Consider the following 24,217-nt stretch of genomic DNA (forward strand, 5'->3'; position numbering starts at 1 on the left):
AAAACAAAATGTAAATATAATTAATGTAAAATAAACGCTCTTAAAATGGATGTTAAAATTTCAAAGCAAGCAGAATTACAAAGCATGTTTCAATAAACAAAACAGCGCAAAGATAAAAATAAAGTTCATTTTAAAACCAAAAGATTCAAATCGCCAAAATAGACAAAATACAACTTTGTTTATTTCATGTAAGATGAAAATGAGGCAATTTCTGTTATTTTATCCACTTTATAAAATAAACCTTTTATTCCAGTTTAGTTCAAATTTTATTCTGAGCTCATCATGTCCGACTAATCCCCACTTAGAATTACAATTTGAATCAAGCTGCATTAAGTTTAACATGCGTTGCCATTTTGAGGCAAATAAAGCAGAAATAAAGACAAAGATAACAAATCAACAACAAAAATATAAAGAAGTAAAAAAGCTAATAAAATAGTTTAAGTTTCACTAAAAGCCGCAATAAAGTCATTAGTCGATAGAACATGGCTGAGATTGAATTCTGAAGACTTTCTCAGAGTCAGTAAGGCTCGTTTATTTTCATGTTAAGAGCTTCACTTCGGCCCCTTTGTCGGCGTCGCCAAAATAAACGGGGTGTAATTGAGGCCCGGGTCTGAAAGCGAGCTGATGTTCAAAGTAAGTGACCGCCGTGAAGAACCAAATTACATTTTTTTGTTAGCCTGACTGGATGGGCCATCCGAATCAAAGGGCGGCTTTAGAGAGATCCGAACGTCTATAAAGTCATGAAGAGAAAAACAAGTGGCCTGGAATGGAAATGAGACCTCGCAAAGGGTAAAAAACAATGGGGAAAAGTTAGTGGGATGATGCAGTGGCTTGTGGAGAAATAGTTTGCTTATTTGCTTATTCTTTCTTTTTGTTCAAGGTTTAAAACTTAAATATATATCAATATATGTAATATAATAAATATAATATAATATTAATATAATATAATATAATGAAGGTCTGAGGAATGGTGATTTTGTTTCTGCAATTCACAAAACTGCAGCATTATTGAGCATTAATTCCAGTCAAGCTCTGGTTGGTGTGTTTTCAGATATAAATCCCCCCAATAAAAGTATCACATTCTCCAGTTGTACTTCGTCTTTTTGTACTAAAAGCATTTTTGTCTAATCCCAAATTGCAGGCGTTTTTTTTCTGAACACCGAGCTGGTAAATCTTGGGATTAGAGGAGGCGAATAGAGGAGGTGTAGGAGGAGGAGGACGACGGAAAGGGGGAATCAAAAAAAGTTTTGTGTCTTTAGCCGGCAGAACTGGAGCTGCTCGCTGGATTGTTGTATCGGTGCTTATTAAAAACGACGAGGCATAAAATTGCCACATATTTGGGGAAAGAGGACCGAGTCTTCTGGGCTGTTCAGGCCTTGAGTTCTTTTTCAGACGGGTGTGGAGGTGAGGAACACCTGCAGAAACCTGAAGGACCTGGTATCATAGGACAGGGCTTCATTTACTGAGCCTAAATATACTTTTAGTGTTCATTTATGTTTTGAAGGTTCAGATCGGCTTGGGCAGAATCTCTGGTTGAGGTAAGAGTTTACATCAATATATTTACCTTTGTAAGATTTTTACTGTTTGTAAAGAAAATTCAAAAACGATCCGTATAATAAAATACAATTAATAAAAGTAAAACAAAAAACGTGTCATTTTATTAAGGTAAAATAATTATTAATTATGTTACTACCAAAACAAACAAAAAACTAGTACCAGTCAAAACTGTTCGACTGAGACGTTTCTATTAATGCAGGCGTGCAAATCAACACGGCTGCAGAAGTGTTCTCCAAAAATAAAAAAATATTATTTAGGTTATTCTATTTCAGTTTAAACTAATTAATTTATTTTAACAAAGCGCTGTGACTAAGTATTTTATGTATAGAAATTAATTAGGATTTTGCGCTTAAATATTCAGATCATTTTACAAATGTTTTATCTGCCCATGATCTTATAAACAACATTAACCCTTTAATGGTCTGCTCAGCCATTTGGTTGATTTTACTTTGTGTATAAATACTTGGGTAAAAATAAGCTGTATTTACTCCTTGGTTGACGTTTGTTAAACTAAAAATATTGCTAGATGACACTGTGGTTTTATGAAAAATAAATGTCAACCTAAAGCTAGAAGCTGAATAATTATCCATCATCTCAACTGTTTGGTATAGAGGCTCAATAAAAATACTGTGTGCACTAGTAAATAAATATTAATGGTTTGTTGTTGGTATAATATCAAGAATCTGAACATTATTTTTTTGGTGAGACCATTAAAGGGATAAATAAAATGTAAATATGACATGTGACATGCATTCATGTAAAAGTGTGGACAGCCTAAATATGATTAAATATACACATTTATTAAATATACATATAAATATAAAATACATGTGTTTATTTACATTATTTCAGTGTTTGGACTCCCACTAGAAAGTCACCTGTGATTCAGTAAACACTTAATTCGCTCCTTCAGTCTTTTCAGTCATGGACAATGTCAAACGTCAGGTACAATTACTGTCGGGCACATTAAGAGGAAAATGAATGTCCTGTCTTAATTAATCAGATAATGGTGGCTTTTCCTGAATGGTTTGATGTGGTAATTTTATTAGGTAAAACCCAGCACGGCTTCTTTTCTACACAGATCACACAGAGGAAAAAATGATGCTCATCATCCTCACAAAGCAAAACAGTTCTAAGTGATGAAGCGACTCCATTCACACCATCATCCAGGACTGTACAAACTAACAGCGTCTCTGTGGCTCAGAAATATCACAGGAGAGTTCAGCTGTTAGCTCGTTTTACTTCAGAACTCCAGAAAATGATCAATTTTCACTCATAAATGGAATATTTGACCCCCTAAAAGGATGGAAAGCTTTATTGTGAGGGAAAGCAGATGCTCAGCATGAAGTGGTTTCGCCCTTAAATCTCCCTCCGAGGCATCGACCTCAAATATAAACAAACATGCTAATGCTAATCATGAGGAAATCACCACAAAGCAGCGGGGAATTCAGAGCATACTCACTAAACGTCCCAAACTGGCCCATTTATAGATATTTCTTACAAAGACTACTTTAAAAGTTTAAGTTTACAGTTATAAATAAAGTTTAAAAAACGTAGTTTCTTTTCGTACTTTCTGACAAGCTAAGCCTCCTTAATGATACACCAGTAAACAGTACAGCTTAATTTTCATCATTTTTAAAGTGTACCAGTCAAAATTCTTACATAATGTTCATGAGAACAAATAATCAGTGTAAAACATGACACAAACACAACACATTTACTTCAAATGTCTACTTAATTTTCACATTATTAAAGTTTATTGCATATAACTATTAGCAAGAGCTAAAAAAAACCCAGCTAGTCACTAACAAAATACTTATATTTATGTGGAAATTTTGTCTAACTTACTAATAAATCATCTTTAAACTATACTTTTTATATAAAATGCACCAAACTGGAAGACTTGATATGACAAAAATTAAATATTATCTCTTCAACTGGGATTAAATTTTTACTTTAAACTTTGAAAGTTGTTCTAGTAAATTTTAAGTTAACTGTTTTATGGATTCACACAGAATTAAACACTTTTTAATTGATTTGCTCGTGTTAATACACAAAACATTTGTGTAATATATATTTTTAGTTGTATTATTTATATTGGGATTCACAGTCATGTGGCCCAGGTTACCCAACAGCCAGAAAAAGTAACAACCAAATTTAATTTAATTTAAAGAATGATTGCAATATAAAGTTTAAAATGTTTTAAGGCAGCCGTCTTCAATCGGTACTCAAATGCATGTTGAATTTGATGAAGATATTGTGGAAATTTCAAAAACAGTTCCCTGCCTAAACACAACTTTTAAGGACAAGACAAAATTTCACTATGTAAACGTCTCAAAATAGTTTAATACTTTACAATAAAATGCTGCACAAGTAAACACTGGGACTGGTTTCAAGAGTATGAAAGAGTTTCAGATTTTATTGACGTGTCATTTTATGAATAAATAAAAAAATGATAAATTTCACACAATAAGAGCAGCACAGCCGGTGATCCAGAGATGCATATCGAAGCATTTTGTAAGTACACAATAAATATTAACAAGGTCCTTGAGTAAATGCACATGGCTGCCAAGATGGTTAGTTGAACATCTCAAAGGACGAGCAGTAATAAATTAATTCTGATCTCAAACTGCTCTTTGAAATGAGAATTGTTTAAGAGTTGAATGAAATGTACAGCTTGAACATTCAGTCACCACAAAGTACTTAAAAGTACTGAGTTCTCACTAAGAGGTTTGGTAAACCATTCTAAAACAATGATAAAAATGATAAAACAAACACAACCGTAAGTGTTCTTTTTTTTTTAAATGCAACATTCCCATCTGTAGATTTCCTATACAATTTAAAAGTATTGAATTAAAAGATATACAATAACTAACAAACACTGAAATGAAATGTGGAGATATGTGAACTTGTGAGTTGAAATGATTGAACATTTTTTTTCTAAAAAAAGGCAAAAATTAATATGATACATCCTCACATTCCCTATAAAACAATGTTGGTTGTACCTAGAAATTCAGTCCTAATCCCCACTGAACACACAGCGACTTGAGTTTGGTTCCTTGCGTTTGAAATATCAGCCAGAGTCGGTTAGTTACACAGCTTAATACAGAGAACTTTCAATTAAAAAGTTAAAAGTACCGTCTAACACAAAACCTATTAGTGTTGCTGAAATGTAATCTTAGTATAAACAAAACCAAAGACATTAGTGAACTCATACGCACCAGCCTCGGCTGAAAGTGGAAAAAGCATTAAATACACAATGCTCAGTATAATCATAATACATTTCTTAAAATTGTAGTAAACATGTTTTTAAAATCTGTTTTAGTTTGTTTGTGGTGTTCCTTTGGAATCACTGAAGGACACACTTTTCTTCTTTCTTAGCCATCTTTCCTTTGTTCTGTTCCAGAGTTCGTTCAAGGTGCTCGTCCTCCTCCTCTGCCCTGCAACACAAACAACACCAGGTTAAAGGTTCGAGACGTGGACTCAGTGAACAGCGGGACAACCGTTCAGCCTGGTCCTTCACCTCTACATCTTCTAACTAATATTCCACCCGTCCTGTTGGAGCCCTCTCTGACCAGCAATTAATGAAGCTAAATAAGCAATTGTAAATTAAAAAATAATAAAATCATGCATGATCTTTTGATTCGGACCTTGTCCTGGCTGGGTTATCTCGGAGGCTTTATCAGAGAGCTGGACTTACTCTTTTTCCTGCGCATCCAGATCTCGGACCAGAGCATCCCGTTTGTTGACCAGTATGACCAGCTCATCCAGAAGCAGCTGCTCTCTGTGCTTCTGGGCTTCAGTCTTCTGCCAGTCTGAAGAAGCGAGAAGAAACACAAAGATGAACATATAGATAGAGCTCACACTGAGTATACGGGGCTACTCGGTTCCAAACCGTGCTCCTGTTCATAAATGCACTTTATCTAGGAATTTACCAGGTCGACAGAAACCAGAGCTGAATACTTATCAAAATACCAGGGACAGGACCGAGTTCTGTATTATTGGGATTTCTTGCCTGAACAAAGTTCAGTATAACTGAGGCGCTTATTACTCCACTGGTTTAGATTCACCTGTTTTCTGAAACCTGTTTGCTTCCCACATCTGATCACCTCACGTGTGGATAACTGTAAAGCTTTTCCTTACGGCCTTCGAGCTGATCCCTGCCAGACCATAACATGTCCAACACATCTGACTCAGTATAATCACTCCATCACTTCAATCCTGGCTACTCCTGGATCCAATACAGAATATTAATCCTCACTTTTAAAGATCATTATGGTCTGGCGACAAAATATCTGACCAGACTCCATCATTACAACCCTGTCTGTACACCTGGGTTAACCCAGCTATCATTTTCCCGGTTTAGACTCCAGCGTTGGCAGGTCATTCAGAGTTGTTCCTAACATCACATCCATCAAAGCATTTAAAACATAAATAAACTCTGAAAACAGCTCTTTACCCAGTGCTTTCTCCTCTATAACCTTAATATACGTCTGTTCATATTTTGTATATTTGTATCATGAGCTGTGCATCGATTTCTGTCCATGTCTGATCACTGTGAATCGAGCATGATTCAAAGAAATTGACTATACATTAAATGTATAATTACTGTACTGTAATGTATCATTATTATTATATTAACCAGGCAGCTTCTGATGCAATTTAAAATATAAGCACAGCGTAGAAACAAAATCAACAAATAAATATATAAATGTATTTCTTAACAACCTCATTCTGATTAAATCACAACAAAACTGTTTTATACAGACAAACCTTACATCAGTGTAAAAGGCACTGGTTTCTCCTTCCATCCAAACTAAACAAGAACTTCAGTTTTTAGACTTGAAAGCGTTTTGTTTGATTTGGAATATTGTCTAGCTTTTATTTATTTTAGCTTCTATTTAATTTTATTTTCATGCTTTAATAAGAAGTGACCAGGAACTCGTGCCAAAGCAGCAGAAACAGAACGAGGTTTTCAAGTCTCTCTTGTTTAGATCCTTCTAGAACAAAACGTAACCTAATTATTATGCACTCTAAGTTTAGTTGCACTGGGGAAGTGTGTAAAATGTGTTACTGTGTGTGTGCCTGGGTGTGTGTGTGTGTGTGTGGTGGGTGTTGCTGACCTGGCCAGGTAGGCCGCACTACTGGTATGAAATATCAGCCTGGCTAACAGGATCAGCCGTTCCTGATACGAGCTGAGATTAGGGCCTCGCTCACAGCCAACAGTTCATCATGTTAGCAGGTCTGTTCTTTAACCTGGTGTAAGAACACACTGTGCTGGAGTGTGTGTGTGCGTGTGTGTGTGTGTGTACGCTGCTTTCACACACTTTTACACAAACAAACAAGAAAAAAACACCTCGCACCAACGAGTAACGCAGCAACTTTTAACCACGATTGATTCCTGTAGAAAAGAGTGCAGGAGATAAAACGGGCGCCGCTCCCGGGAAAATGTCAATCCCTAAAATAAGTGGACTTTATTAAAAATAAATATTTCTTCTGTGCGGCGGGTGAAATTGCGGCAGCGGGGCGGTACGTGCGTCACGCTGGGAGCCGAGGTGGGTCCTGAAAAGGTCTCCTCCGCCGCCTCATTTGGCCTTTGAAGTGGAGCACAGAGGCAAAACGGACACAGTTCCAATATTTGGCGAGTTATTCGGCTCTCCAGCGCCGGCAGAGACGAGTCGGCTCCTCTGTATTTAGCCTAATCTAATGAGCGAGTGCTCGGCAAATACGTTCACACATTCTGGCATTCCAAAACTGTTTTCTTAAGCTCTGTATGAGTGAACGAACGTGGTGAAGAACGAAATCTTCATTTTTTATTCATTTTACAATAAAAAGAGCAGGACTGTCTTTTGGTATATGCAGTAGGTTGGGGGCACTTGTGCCGCCCCAGAAAAACAGTGTAATGCTGGACCTTGTATAAGATGTAGACATACAAAGAATTTGACCAGGGGTGCACAAACTTTTGCACAAGCCTGAACTTCTGTGGTGGCTCTCAGTGAGCCGAACATACTGGTGATAAACTCAATAACTCACTAATTTAAACTATATGGGCAAGCTGTAGCCTAGTGGTTAAGGTACTGGGCTAGTAATCAGAAGGTGGCTGGTTCGAGTCCACCACTGCCAGGTTGCTGCTGTTGGGCTCTTGACTAAGGCCCTTAACCATCAATTGCTCAGACTGTATACCGTAACTGTAATGTAAGTCGCTTCGGATAAAAGCGTCTGCTAAATGCCGAAAATATAAATGTATATGGCCAAAACTTTGTGGACACCCCTATTTTGTGGAAGCCCCTTTGTCGATACAGCATGACTGTGTCCCTGTCCCTAGTGGTTAAGCTACTGAACCAGTAATCGAAAGGCTGCTGGTTCATGCCCCACCACTGCCAGGTTGCCACTGTTGGGCCCTTGAGCAAGGCCCTTAACCTTTAACTGCTTAGACAATCTAGTATACTGTCACAGTACTGTAAGTCGCTTTGGATAAAGGCGTCTGCTAAATACTGAAAATGTAAACGTAATGCATAAGGCGAGGTCCATAGAGATACGTTTTGATGAATTTGGCTTCTCATCTAAAACTTAATGGACACAAATCCCTATAGACACACTTCAAAATCTACAGAAAAGCCGGTTTGGTCTATAAATAGGAGCCATGGGTTTGTAAAGGTGTTCAACAAGCTTATGGTCTGGTGTCCATATCAAGTCATGACTGAGACACTGTCTCAAAGCAACTTTACTGACCAGAACCGACAGACCAAAGACCCCCTGTTGAGTAAGGTGACAGTGGCGAGGAAAAACTCCCTTAAAAATACAGGAAGGAACCTTGAGAGGAACCAGACTCTTTTGGTCATATAGTGTAACCTTGCAAGTGAACATGAACGGTTTACTGTATTTATACTATTTTGTACATAGGATGTGATTTGGGACACAGCCAGGAAATCACAGTAATTAGTGCACTTGGTATGGACAGTGGTGGCTCAGCAGTTAAGGTAGTGGACTAGTAATCCTAGGGCTGCCAGGTCAAACCCCACCACCACCAAGTTGCCACTGTTGGACCCCTGAGCAAGACCCTTAACCCTCAATTGCTCAAACTGCATTCAATCATAAGTGTAAGTCGTATGTAAATGTGCACTTGTGAAGTCAAATTTGTTGTTACTGTGGCTGAAGGATGTTGTGACCCAAAGGGGCCCCCAAATATGATAACGATCAGGGCCCCAAATTGCTCGAAAACTGTTTCACAAAATGTTGTAACAAAACGTATTAATTCCTTCCCAACACAGCACATTTTACACCACAAGTTTCCTTCTCAACCACACACACACACACACACACACACACACACACACACACACACACACACACACACACACACACACACACACACACAAAACATTAAAAAATGAAAATGTTCAGATTAAAGTGCGAGAAGGCCACAGACAAAACAAATACAGAGAGGAAGAGAGAGCAAACTCAGTCCCACCTCCATTTCCCCCCTTGTCACTCTCGGGCCAAAAAGCCAACGATGCTCCCCAGCGGTGGGACCGAGGCAGCATGCAGCTGTCAATCATGCCCGGAGCGTCCCGCCCCCCTCATTAGGAAGGTAAACAATAAAGTGGGGCGATGAGAGACGTGGCCGAGCGAACGGAGAGCCCTCCTCGTTCCGTCCCACCTCCACACTGACGGAAGCTTCTAAAAAGAAGCCCAGAAAAGAAGCAGGAGGATGAAGAGGGGGTGTCCAGTGCACCCCTTTTTTGGGATTACTCATCCCTCTCTCTCTCTCTCTGCCCTGGGCAATCACGTCAAAACTCACACGCTCGCTGCTCATTCAGATAAACCCTAACAAAGCACGCCGACGGTAACCATGTGAGCCCTCAGCAGCTACACAAGAATGCGCTGGCTCAAATCCCCATCACCCTCCTCCAAAGCCAAATTTATTCCGACTGCTCGACGGCTCTCCGAGTCTCTCCGCTTTTAATATTTTACAACCAGGATGCAACTTCTGCATTTCCTCTCAAAAACACTCAGGAATGTCCGGAATAAACTGTTTCAATACAAGAAAAGCTCGGAGGAATCCGGTGAGAAATATGTGATGTTATTACACGGGATCTGCTGAGCTGCGTACGGCTCTGAGAGGCAAAGTAAGATGGCGTTGGATCGAGGCCAAGTGGGACTCCAGACAAAGACTAACATGGCGCCTCGTATGGAGAAGTTGACAAATAATATTCAGTAGAATGGTCCTTCTGTTATTCCTAAACTACACTTACCCCTATCCTACAGAAACACTCACGTCGGTGCTACTGCTTTATCTGACTTCATTACACACTTCTAAATTCACACAGGCTCGTTACAAACAAAATCTATTAAAAATAATCCTAAATCAATTTATATATGAACAAACCATTCTTACAAGTCACACGAGCTTAAATCTGCAAGTGACCACGTGTTTAAAAAATATAAATATACAACCAACTGTTAAAGACACATACACCTTACCGACCCCCTATATTTACATCTGATGATCAATCTGATCCACACCTAAAAAAAAACCATAAAAATCTGCTCTCGTCCACAAAATGACGTCCCACCGAGGAAAAAAAAACAACCACATAAATAAAACTGTAATAAACTGTAATTAATGCAGATGGTCAAACTAAATTTCCTTCATGATTGCTGCACTACAAACCAAATAGATTAAACAGAGAGGCTTATAATCTGACCTAGAATTTCCATAAAATGGTGCAAAAACCAAAAACATCCAGTGAGCGGCAATTCTGCAAGTGAGAACACCTTGTGATCAGAGAGATGTGCGACATGTAAAACCCTGAGACAGAAGAGTTACAAAGGCCGAAGGTTTTAACAACCTGCCGCGAGATTCCGACCCTTAAATCTGCATGTCGGAGCAGAAATCTCTGACCTGACAAATAATATTATTATTTTTATAGTTTTCAGCTGCTGAGTTTTAGTGAGCCTGTGCTGTGTAATTATAATAAAATATTAATGATAATAATAAACTACTACTACTACTAAAAATAATAAATAAACTAATACTTCCACTATTACTACTACTAATAAAAATAGTAATAATAATTATAAATAAACTAATACTGCTAATAATAAAATAATAAAAATAATAAATTAATATAAAAAATAATATTAAAAGAAAATACAAATATCAATAATAAAAATAATAATAATAAAAGTAATAATAATAGTATAATAAAATAATACTAATAAACTATAACAATAATAACAAATAAACTAATACTACTACTAATAAAATAATAATAAATTAAAAAATAATATTACAAATAGCAATAATAAAAATATTAATACTAAAAATAATAGTATAAATAAAGAATAATAATAAACTATAATAATAATAAATAAACTAATACTACTACTAATAAAATAATAATATAAATAAAACATAATATTACAAATAACAGTAATAAAAAATAATAAACTATAATAATAATAATAAATAAACAAAAAATGCTAATAATAAAATAATAAAAAAATATTAAAAATAACAATAATCAAAATAATGATAATAAAAATAACAGTATAATAAAATAATAATAATAAACTATAATAATAATAAAAAATAAACTAATACTACTACTAATAAAATAATGATACAAATAAAGAATAATATTACAAATAATAATAATAATACTAATACTACTACTAATAATATTAAAAATAACAATAATCAAAAAAATAATAAACAATAATAATAATAAATAAACTAATACCACTACTAATGAAATAATAAAATAAATAAAAATAAACAATAATAAATAATAATAATAATACTAACATAAAATTCATAATAATAATAATAAAACAGCACAACAACAACAACAACAATACTAATAGTATAATTACAACAGTAATAGTATAATAATATTATCACTACTACTAATAATAAAAAGTGTAATGGGCCGGTACACAGATGTTTTTGTTGGCATGTATAAAACTTTCCAATATAAAAGTTCATGCCCAAACATTTACAAGCGCCCCTGAAATCTACACCGAAATAAAATAAATAGATTTTCTCTCATGAATCGTGTTAAAAAAAGGGGGCGAATTGTCACCCAGCCTTATCTGCAGTTCCAGTCAACTAGCAATCTTAAAAGAGTTCGCAACATCATCAAAGGCCGCCGTCTGACAGAATCCTGGCACTGCACCTAATCAATCTGAGGAATACGCCGGCCCGGCCGGGTAACAAAGCTCAAATAGATTTACAAATGGGGTTGTCGGCGAGGAGGAGGGGGGGATAAGCTCCTGCACGGGATTACATATTGATTTTAAACATCTGAAAAAAAAGCTTATCATATAAAACCGTAACAACAAGAAGAAGAAAAAATAGGGGACCTATGCAGAAATCCTTTTAGGAGAGGCGCGTCCACTTTCAAATAACACGGGCCGGAGCGCACCGGGTCTGAACCCACCACGAGACGAGGGACGGGAGACGAGGGGGGGGTGGGGTGGCGAGAGGAGCGCTCGTGAGAGGGAGCCGGAGAGCCTGTGCACGGCGGCCTGATAAAAAAAGGGCCAAAAGGGATCAATTTGGAGGCAGAAAAATAAGAAGCATGGCGTATTGTAGAGGGGCGCATTCAATCCTGCGCCCTTCTCTTCATGCACTCCATAATGCTGCCCGCAAATCCACACCACCAAAGAGCGGGTTATCGTCACGATGACATTAACACTCGGCGCGGGACCTGCGCATGAATCTTTTCCACCTTGTCAAATGGGCTTTGTGGGCACCTGAGAGGTGAACGTGTGCCCCCCTTTAACACCTCACCCAAGAGAGAGAAAGGGAAACCATATTTAAAATGAATGTTTAGGACTTCCCTCTTAACTCCAACCTGATAATAATAATAAACTATAACAATAATAATAAAAAAAGTATAATAGAAAAATAATAATAAACTATAATAATAATATTTTTTTTTTTACTAATACTACTACTAATAAGATAATAATAAAAATAAAAAAATACTACAAATAATAATAATAAAAAAATAAAATAAAAATAATAATAGTATAATATTAATAAAAATAAACTAATACTACTACTAATAAAATAATAATAAAAATAAAGAATATTACAAATAACAATAATAATAAAAAATAGTATAATAAAAGAATAATAATAAATTATAATAAAATAAATAAATAAACTAATACTACTACTAATACAAATAATAATAAAAAATATTACAAATAACAATAATCAAAATAATAATAATAATAATAGTAATAATAATCATAATAGTATAATAATAATAAAAAATAAACTAATACTACTACTAATAAAATAATAAAAATAAAGAATAATATTACAAATAACAGTAAATAAACAGTAAATAAATAGTATAATAAAAGAATAACAATAAACTATAATAATAATAAAAAATAAACAAATACTACTACTAATACAATAACAGTAAAAATAAAAAAAATTATATTACAAATAACAATAATAATAATATAATAATAAAAATAATTGTGCTTTAACAGGACGATCAGATCCAGCACTGAGTGGAAACTACTGGAACATGGATCGACAATGTTCACAGTCGAGCAAGCTTTACATCGACATTTATCCTGAAGTGGAACCGAATCCCTTCTACATTCACATTCACATTCGGCATTTAGCGGACGCTTTTATCTAAATCGACTTACAGTACTGTGACAGCATACTGTCTAAGCAATTGAGGGTTAAGGGCCTTGCTTAAGGGCCCAACAGTGGCAACCTGGCGGTGGTGAGGCTTGAACCATCGACCTTTTGATTACTAGTCCAGCACCTTAACGAATTTACAAATAAGCTCCACTTGTGCACCTTTATACAGATTAAAAATCAACGATAATTTATTTACATTTGATAGGAACTCCGTTAGTTGCTCTGCATTTATTTGTGCGCCATGTTTGTAGTTCTTTGTGAGAAAAGTCATGCCACACTGAATGCTGGGATGACCTTCAGCGCTGAGGAAGTGTCGGACGCTCCCTCGTTATTCAGTCAGATTATCACTCAGAATTAAGGCGCCTCAGCAGGAGCATTTTAAGGAATCTAAGGATTTAGACACGCCCTCTTCTCAGGGGTGTAGGATGTCGAAAAGTGCGTCTATGTAGAGAGATCACTAGGTTTTCACACAGACCCCGTGTGTACCGACTTTCGAGCATCTGCTGATGAAGTGTCTATATATTTTTTGCTCTAGAGTGTGTGTGTGTGTGTGTGCGTCTACACACCTCACTGGTCTCTATTACTACTGTCGTCAGCCGGCCAAGCAAATCAGAAATGACCCGTCCGCGCTGGCTGCTCGTGAAAGGACCTGTTGGAGCACCAAATAAGAAAGCGATGCGCCCGCTTCCCTCGCCAGCAGGTCAGAACTATCGCGAGCAAGAAAAGAGGTGCCGCCGAATGTTAAGTGCCGAAGCTTTGAGAGCGAGCGAGCGAGAGAGAGAGAGAGAGAGAGAGAGACCCGGGAGTGATAAAACGCAACAGGTTTCATGTTTGTAGGCTGATACGGGCGACACGGGTCTGATAGCCTGGAAGAAATCGGCTCCTTTAACTTATTTAAACTGGTTTAAAAGGGGAACCGAGGCGCTCGGGTGGAAACCAGTACGTGCACGGCCTGCCTGATCAGTGAGGTCAGATGTTTCGGGCGTGTACATTTAAAATATTTAATACGATTTAAAACATACCAAGCACATACACCGATCAGGCATAGCATTATGACCACCTTCCTAATATTGTATTGGTCCCCCTTTTGCTCCCTGTGTATTCTGACACCTTTCTATCAGAACCAGCATGAACTTCTTCAGCAGGTTGAGCTACAGTAGCTCGTCTGTTGGATCGGACCACACGTGCATCAGTGAGCCTTGGCCGCCACTGACCCTGTCGCCGGTTTAACACTGTTCCTGATAGATACTGACCACTGCAGAGCGGGAACACCCCACAAGTCAAAGTCTGACCCAGTCAGATCCTCACGCTCGCCCATTTTTCCTGCTTCTAACATCAACTTTGAGGATAAAATGTCACTTGCTGCTTAATATATCCCCCCCACTAACAGGTGCCGTGATGAAGAGATAATCAGTGTTATTCACTTCACCCGTCAGTGGTCATAATGTTATGCCTTGTAGTTGTAAGTTTTTAGTGAAAATTTGGGGCGGGAACATCAACCGTGAGCCGGGCCTTCTTGTCCAACATAAGTGCCAGACCTCTTTAAAGAGCGGAGGCTGTTATAGCTGCAAGGAAACCCAATGCCCAACAATCTTCAAATCCGGGTGTCCACATACTTTAGGCCATAAGGGAACGTAGAACGAGATTTCTAAGAAGGAAGGAGAAACCAGATCCGATGAGGTCATGGTATCTGTTTCATGCTCACAACAGGGAGGAAACCGGAGCTCCCGGAGGAAACCCACACAGACACGGGGAGAACATGCAAACTCCACACAGAAAGGACCCGGACCGCCCCACCTGACAATCGAACCCAGGACCTTCTTGCTGTGAGGCGACGACGCTACCCACTGAGCCACCGTGCCGCCCCAATTGAGGATCGAGCCCTGTGGTTAAGGTACTGGACTAGTAATCAGAGGGTCACTGGTTCAAGCCCCACCACTGCGAGGTTGCTGCTGTTGGGCCCTGAATACTGGATAAAGGCGTCTGTTAAATGCCAAAAATGTAAATGCTCAGGGGTCCAACAGTGGCAGCTTGGTGGTGGCAGGACCTGAACCAGTCACTCAGTGTCTCCAATTAACCTGACCACATGTCTCTGTTTTGTGGGAGGAAACCCACACAGACACAGGGAGAACATGCCAACTACATACATTAAGGACCCGGACCGCCCCACCTGGGGATCGAACCCAGGATCAGTTGAATCTGTCGAATCAGTCGAAGCTTGTTTCAACACCAGTGTTTACATTTAAATTATTTTTGTAGCCGAGTGGTTAAGGTACTGTACTAGTAATCAGAAGGTCGCTGGTTCAAGCCCCACCCGGTTGCTGCTGTTGGGCTCTTGAGCAAGTCCCTTAACGCTCAACTGCTTAGACAATATACTGTCACAGTACTGCAAGTCCAAAGCAATTGAGGGTTAAGGGCCTCGCTCAAGGGCGCAACGGTGGCAACCTGGCAGATGTGGGGCTTGAACCAGCGACCTTCTGATTACTAGTTCAGTACCTTAACCTCTGAGCTACCACTGCTTGTTGCTCTGAACTCATTTTACTCCTGAGAACAGAACAGCCGCCAATGCAAACACACACACACACACACACACACACACACACACACACACACACACACACACACACACACACACACACACACACACACACACACACCATCCATGTACATTTACTGCATTTAGCGCACGCTTTTATCCAAAGCGACTTGAGGGTCAACAGTGGCAACCTGTCAGTGGTGGGGCTTAAACCAGCGACCTTTTGATTACTAGTCCAGTACCTTAACCACTAGGCTACAGCTGCCCGTAGGAGGAATAAATAATAACCACGTAAAATAAAAAAATGAACCCGCCTGCCTGCTCTCCGCTCGGCTCTGCACGTCAGCCGTCGTCGCCCCTCAGACTAATTAGAATTGATCCGCGATGGATCAGGTAGCTTATCGGGCGCAGGACGGAATTACCCAGGGGCGCGAGGCGAGGGAGGGGGGGGGGGGGGGGGGGGGTTAGGGGTCGCCATCGAATGGCCGAATCAATTTGCATCGATTGCGAGAGGTTCATTTTTTGCCGAAGACGGGACGCAGTCAAAAGGGATTAAAGTTAACCGGGGAACTTTGATACGGCACGACGGGCTGGTGCGCGGATAACATGCACTCAAAAAAAAAAAAACACATAAATAATATAACGATTATAAATGTATACGATATACGACGACGCCTCGGGGAGCATCGCACGGACGTGGTATCGATGCTGACGTGACAGGTGCACTTAACCATAATAATAGTGGACACATTCTGTTCTCTGTTTAATATTAGCTGAAAGAAACAGCAAGTCATGCTGGGAAAATGTGCCCGTGCTTCACTCATTCCCAGTATTAACACCCCACCACCACACACACACACACACACACACACACACACACACACACACACACACACACACTCCTCTCAGACTTACCTTCGATGGCCAGCATTGCTCTTAACTCGCGGTTCAGCAGCTCGAAGCGTCTCTCCAGATCGTGCTCCCTCTCCCTGGGCGAGTTGTAAAAGTTCATCAATATGTTAATTACCGAATCATTAAACACTTACAGAGACCTTTAATAAAGATTGATCCCGGCACTCGCCGACACCTCGCCGCGACACATTAATCTACTGCGCTACGAGCGATACCCGGGCGCCGCGGCCGGGGGAGCCTGTCGGGGCTGATAGCAAAGAGGGGCGAATTCGTGAGCTTTTTAATAGAATTCGGCAGAATGGAAGGAGGAATAATAATAATAATAATCGAGGTTTTTTTAATTGACCACTTAGAACTGGGGGGTTCTATTATTTCCCAGCGATAAAACACGATTAAAACACGTCAGTCTGACATTCAGGAGGACCCGGAACTCTCCAGAATAATGATGAACCATTCTATTGTTGAATTTAGACTAAAGCATTTTCACTTTGATTTCAATCGTTTCTATCAGCGTAAAAGGTTGAGAGTTTGAACCCCAGCTCTGCTATATTGGGCCCTTAAACAAGGCCCTTAACCCTCTCAGCTCCAGGGGTGCCGTGCAAGGGCGATTTTGTATCTCTAATTCACCTCGGTTGCACGTCTCTGGACTGTGGGAGGAGAACATGCAAACTCCACACAGAAAGGACCTGGACCGCTCCACCTGGGAATCGAACCCAGGACCTTCTTGCCATCCACCTAGCCAAGGCGTTCACCATCACGGCAAGTCTTTGGACTGTGGGAGGAAACCCACGCAGACACGGGGAGAACATGCAAACTCCACACAGAAAGGACCAGGACCGTTCCACCTGGTAATCGGACCCAGGACCTTCTGGCCGTGAGGTGGCAGTGCTACCCACCGAGCCGAGGCGTTCACCATCACGGCACGGCTCGGAAATTTTCCCTATAACTTCTTCTGACTTCTCTGTGCCAATATAACTAGGGTTCATTTGACGAGACCCATCACACAGTCTGACAGGGTGCAGAAATTCGGAACGGGACTTTTTAAAGTACGTGGAACAGTGGTCTGTATGCCAAGGCGAAAGGAAAACCCAAAGGCTGTGCCCTTCACTGGTCAACCACGGTCCTGCACCCTAACTCTGGGGTCGACGGTTTTGTGTAGGTGACACAAAGAGAAAGGAACATGGGGGGTGTGGGGGGGAGGGGGTTGAAGAGAAGCCAAAAAAAGGTAAGCAGGGACTCACAGCAGAGAGAGCTGGTTCTGGCGTCGGATCAGAGCGTTCTTCTTATTCACCAGCGTGAACCATTCCTGCATCATGGTCTCCTCCTCGTCCTTATTCTTTCCTACAGCACGCACACACGCGCACACGCGCACGCACACACACACACACGCACACACACGCACACACACACACACACACTGTGAGCGGGCGAATAATGTGCATACAGGTATATTGTGATATACATATTTACACTGGATGTAAATCAAATAACCAAAACAGAATCTAAACACTTGTTTCCCCGCACAGGTGATTCCAGCCCTATACACGCCGCCGCCGTCGTCCATGAGACAGAGACAGCGTTGGATCAGGAGGTCGGATTACGGCCGCCGTGTTTCGTTACGCTACGTTGGGATTAACGCCGACACTCTGTGCTGCTTCGGAAACCTCCGGCATCTCCGAGCTCCAAACCGGAAGGTTGAAAGTACGAGTCTGGTCTGATCCGGACTGAGTTATGAAGTGAACGGACTACAGAGCAAAACACAAAAATCTAAACCAAGTTCTTTTGGTAGCTCAAATCTTATGCGCCTTCGTGTAGGCAACATAATGGAGCATACTCGATGAGGGTCAGAGGGGTGTATGGGGTTGGGGGTATCAAACTTTTTGACTGCAGTCAAGGACCCCATCATCAAAAAAACTCCCCCAAAATCAGAAAAAAATCCAAAATATTTGTTAATTTACTTAATAATTTTTTTTTCTTGATGCTTTTTATTACCTAAATAGTTTAACTTTTGAAATGAGATACACCTCATAGACTGACAGACTCACTCACTCTCTCACACACACTCTCACTCACTCACGTTTAGCAGGTAGAACTTTCTCCACATGGTATTATTGTGCTTTGCATCAGCAGTGTACTACTGGTTTAATTTTTTTGATTCAACATGCATTAATGGTAATGCACATCAAACACACTAAGAAATAAAACTGCCCCCCTCCCTCGCCTTCCCAAAGGGCGTAACAGACCCCCAAGGATCTCCAGCTTTGAAAAGTGTCGCTTTGATCTCATCTTAGTTTTGGCCTTGTTTGGTGACAGTGATGGTCAAGGATGCCAGCCCTGCTTTCGGCATGTTTACTTTATCCAAAGCGACTTACAGTACTGTGACAGTATATTATCTAAGCAATTGAGTGTTAAGGCTTGAACCAGAAACCTAGTCCAGTACCTTAACCACTAGACTACAACAATTTTCTGCACTTTTATATTGTGGTTATAAGTGGTGAGGGTGGGAGGAGCAGTAATCGATCGTGTCTAAAAGTCTGAGAGACACTTATAGTCCGGATTTAGCTCCATCTGATCTCCACCTTGGTGGACGCTCAAAGAAGATTTAAGGGGTAGAAGATTTTCATGTGATGATGATGTGAAAGCAGCAGCGCATCAGTGCCTACACGCTCAACCAAAAACATTAGTTAACTAACCAAGGTGAAGGCAAAGTTCTTTGATGGACGAGATGAAAGATCCGTTAAGCCCGTGTAATTGCCCCCGCTACTCATTAGCGCTCTGATATTGTACGCAACTGACAGCATCAACAACAGAATCAACACCCCCCCCCCCCCCCCCTTTATTAATTTCACAGCTTTGAGAGGAATCAGAGAACGATTTACGATTTGCATTCAGTGCATAAACTAAGAGTGTCAAAGTCAAACAGAGGTCACTGTCACTCAATCACCTCAAGGGCTCCGTTTAGGGCAGCTGTAGCCTAGTGGTTAAGGTACTGGACTAGTAAGCAAAAGGTCGCTGGTTCAAACCCCACCTCTGCCAGGTTGCCACTGCTGGGCCCTTGAGCAAGCCCCTTAACCCTTAATTGCTTAGACAGTGTACTGTGGTTGGACTGGGAATACTGGAATTTGCACATCTTTCGAAGAGATGTTCTCTGAGCCTGGTCACATGACGGCGCAAAACCCAGGGGACAACAAGGCTCGAGCTTGTCCATCATTTAAAAAAAAGGAAAGAAATAAAAACGACAACAGCGAGGACAAGACGCACCTCGGCCAATCACGTCCACCGGAGTCTGAGAGTCTGAGACGCTCGGCTTTTATTTAAGATTGGGTTTGACGGCAGAGATACGGAGGCCGAAGGGAGGCGGTGGCGGCTCGGAGGGGATAAACGCCCGGTGACGGGCTATCGTGACGCCAAACGAAACAAGCGAATAATAAACGGTGGTATTAAGCTTGTGTGACATTGGAAAGAAACGGCGGATTAGGAGGTGCGCTTTACAGAGGCCGTCGCCTCAGCGGGGGCGTGTACGTGTGTGTGTGTGTGTGCTTGTTCACACGCCAAACAAGCTATTAGAGCAGAACCGTCCTCACTGTCACACTCACACATACATCTGGTGAGGTTCAAACCTCATTCCTCGAGGTTGCAACAGTCATGGGCTTAAAAATGAAAATAATTATATTAATATTATATTATAATAATAATAGGAAGCTCAAGAGTGGCACTGGTCTGTTACTCTTGCCCACCGCTGCATGGATATTTTTTCACTACCGCTTTACCCTGGTCAGGGTCACAATGGGTCCAGCCTCCTCTGAATCACTGGGCGTGATGCCCTGGACAGGGCACCAAGCCACTGCCCACCTGAGAGTCCGCCATCACTTAGATCCACATTAATAAAAAGTAAAAACAGACATTCATTCACTCTGTGTTACCACCACTTTACCCTGGTCAGGGTCGCAGTGGGCCTGATTCATTAGCCGAAAGGCCCAGGTCGCCAGTCCATCACATGGCAGACACACACACACACACTCACAATAACACATATTCACACTTTCTCTCAGACACACTTCCAGTAGTGTCACACACACACACACACACACACACAATTACACACACAATTACACACACACACAAACACACTCTCTCTCACACACACACACACACACACACACTCAGTCACACACAATTACACAGATACACACTTTCTCTCTCACACATACACAAACACACACACACACACTCCCAGTACTGTTATTCACAGCATGTTGTTCACAGATGAATGTTAATTAAATCACACACACACACTCTTACTCTAACACACAATCACACTCTCTTACACACACAAACTTTCACACACTTACTCTCTCTCTCTCTTTCTCACACACACACACACACACACACACACACACACACACACACACACACACACACACACACACACACACACACACACACACACACACACACACTCAGCTGCCTAGCTCTGCACAGAGCCCCAACTTGAACCCCTACTGAACCCCACTGAGTTGAACTGGAACACAGACTATGAATCGTGCCACCTTAGCATTAAATATCAGTGCCAACATGCAAAATCTCAACATCTGAACTTCTCTTCTGATTGAATGTGCACTGACTCCCACAGACACACTTCAAACTCTGCAGAAAAGCCTTCCCAGAAGTATGTGTGTGTGTGTGTGTGTGTGTATTACTGCATATGGTTTTGTCCAACAAGCTGGTGGTCAGGCGTCCACATACTTTATTATTCTGTCGACTATCTCTCGTAATCTCGCAAATAAAATGACCTTCCTGCACCAAAGCTTTTATCAGATCTGATCACAGACGCAAATAAGAAATTAACGCTCGGAGATGAGAACTCACTGCGATGAAATAACGACAAAAACAAGGAAAACAAAAGCGTCAGACACACTGAAACATGACGACACCTCCACCCATAAGACGGGGATTGTTTCTGCCGTCGTTCTGCTTTAATTACAGAATTTCACCTCATTTGATTTCGATTTAATCTTTCGATGGCGTTAAGAAACGAGAACAATTACAAATTAATCCTGATGTGGTGAGCCGACTTTCTCTGCTTTGGAAAAAAAGAAGAAGGAGAAGGAGGGGAAGCAGTGGGAGGAAAAGCAGAGAGAAATAAAGAACGAGATGAAATCCTGTGATCACAGTGAAGCTGCTCTCATTTCTGATCCCACCGTTTCCCTCTTTAATCCAACACGTTCTAATCCAATTTGTCTATCTGAGGATCGGAGTTCGGAGGATCGGATCTTAACGTCCATGCAGACGAGACGAGTCACTTTTTCAAGTGATGGTTCATTTTAAAAGGGTGGATCTCATTTCTGGAACTTTCCTGTGGGGTAACTGGTAACAGCACTGCCTGAGTTCTGGGGGTTCGAATCTAAGGCTGGGCTCGCTGTGGGGGAACATTAGTGCACCCTAAGTGCTGGTCCCAAGTCTGGAAAAATAGGAGGACTGCATTAGGAAGGGCATCCAACAAAAAAAAGAGTCAAAGCAAGAGTGAAAGAACAAGCGAGAATGAGAAAAAGAGCTAGAGAACAAGAGAGCCTAAGATAGAGAGAAGAGAGATTAAGAGAGAAAGTAAGAGAACAAGAGCAAAAAAGAGAGAGGACGAGAGATTGAGAAAGAAAGAGTGAAGGAAAGAGAATGAGAGAAAAAGTGAGAACAAGAGACAGAGTAAGAGCAAGAGCGAGAGAAAGCTCTTTGCATTAAACTGAATTGAGAGAGTGAGAGCAAGCAAGAGGAGAAAAAGTAAGAACAAGAGTGAAAGAATGAGAGAGAGCAAAAAAGAGAGAGAGAACAAGAGGTAGCGAGACAGAGCAAAAGAGAGAACGAGAACGAGTCAGAAGGAGAAAGAGAGAACAAACAAGAGAGAGCAAGAGAAATCAAGAAAGAGAACGAGAGAGAAAGCAAGAAACAGAGAGAGCAAAAGATAGAGAGAGCAAAAGAGAAAGCGAGAGAAAACAAGAGAGAGAAACAGAACGAGAGGGAAAACGAGAGCGAGAGAGCAAAAGGGAGAATGAGAGTGAGAGAGAGAGAGCTAAAGAGAGAACAAGAGAGAGAGAAAAAACAAGAGCGAGGGCAAAATAGAGAAAACAAGAGAGAGTGAGAAAAAGAGAATAAGCGAGAGAGAACAAGAGAGAGCGAACAAGAGAGCGAGAGCTACAAAAGGATTGATTTAATTAGTTGGAGTGCGGCTGCAGCATGGTCGAGCTCTTGTTAGCGTGAAATGAAAGAGCCTCTCTCGCACCGCTCGCCTCTCTCACCTCTCTCGCCCTGTAGGTAACAGAGTTTGGCTTTGGGCACAGAACCTAACGTGAGGATGAAGCTGGGAGCATCGTGACCCTCGAGACCCGGCGGAAGCTTCAGAGCGACGCGACACGTTTCTCTCTCGGTTGGACCGGACTGGTTCAGATCCAGCCTGGTTCTCCTCAGAGCTTCTGAGAGCGAGAAGCAACGAGCCGCGTCATGAGCTTCAAATAAATACATCTACACCAGTTTCATCTTCTGTTACCATAAAACTCAGAGGGGGGTAAAAATAATAAACTATAATAATAATAATAATAATAAAGTACCGGTGTAAAATCACGTTAATACTGCAGAACACACGGAGGCGGTGCGGAGGGGAAATCAACATGATGTTCTGAAGTAAATAAATAATGTAATTAAGTAACGAATGTATTTAATACACTGATTTAATATATTATTGTTTGGTTTAATAAAATGAGTATTTTGATCGATTTTGGACGGGAAGACATGGAGGGAAAAACATGAGGCGTCGGGACGTCCAGAACCTGAAACGTTATGAGTGTCTTATCAATTAAAGATACACTGAGACGGATTACTAATAAAATAATAATAATAATAAAAACAATAATAAATAAAATAAATACAATTTATTTAAAATAAAATAAAAAAATAATAAAAACAATAATATATAAAATAAATACAATTTATTTAAAAAAACAATAATAAATAAAATAAATAATAAAATAAAAAAATACAATTTATTTAATATAAAAAATTAAATAATAAACAATAATAAATAAAATATATAATGAAATAAAAATAAATAAAAACAATAATAAATAAAATAAATAATAAAATAAAACAAGTACAATTTATTTAGAATTTAAATATAAAATAAATAAATAAAATAATAATAAAAATAATAAATATAATAGCAGAAGCATTTTGCAGAATGTAGAATAACAAATTAAAATAATTCCTCTTTTTTCTAGTTGGAATATTCCTGTATGTATTATTACTTGTACTGTTTTAACATAATAATTAATGTTGGTTTATTAAAATGAGTATTTTGCACAATTTAAGCCTTATTTATTTATTGCCAGTGCCAGTTGTATTATTATTATTATTCAATCAGGGTGCTCAAGTGGCTTGTCCACTAGTACGCTAGATGTCCACTAGTGCTGGCATTCAGGGCTCAAATCCTCTGAGGTGCTATCGGTCGGTCGGGTGTCTACATACAGACTTGATTGGCTATGTCT

The 24,217-nt window shown here is 40.0% G+C and overlaps 1 protein-coding gene across 2 annotated transcripts in view; it reads right to left on the reverse strand.

Annotated features, from left to right (window-relative positions):
• Positions 1-3,883: 3,883 nt before the first annotated feature.
• The window catches only part of ehbp1 (EH domain binding protein 1), a 129,821-nt gene continuing 109,487 nt past the window's right edge, over positions 3,884-24,217 (reverse strand). For both annotated transcript variants that reach the window (XM_063006795.1, XM_063006794.1), the window contains 4 exons: positions 17,927-18,026; positions 16,689-16,762; positions 5,258-5,372; positions 3,884-4,997 (listed from right to left, as the gene is read on the reverse strand). In XM_063006795.1, coding sequence (XP_062862865.1) covers positions 4,907-4,997; positions 5,258-5,372; positions 16,689-16,762; positions 17,927-18,026 — 380 coding nt within the window. In that variant the 3' untranslated portion in view covers positions 3,884-4,906. The remainder of the gene's footprint in view (positions 4,998-5,257; positions 5,373-16,688; positions 16,763-17,926; positions 18,027-24,217) is intronic.

Source organism: Trichomycterus rosablanca, chromosome 13 (genome assembly GCF_030014385.1).
Source record: "Trichomycterus rosablanca isolate fTriRos1 chromosome 13, fTriRos1.hap1, whole genome shotgun sequence".
Lineage (NCBI taxonomy): Eukaryota > Metazoa > Chordata > Actinopteri > Siluriformes > Trichomycteridae > Trichomycterus > Trichomycterus rosablanca.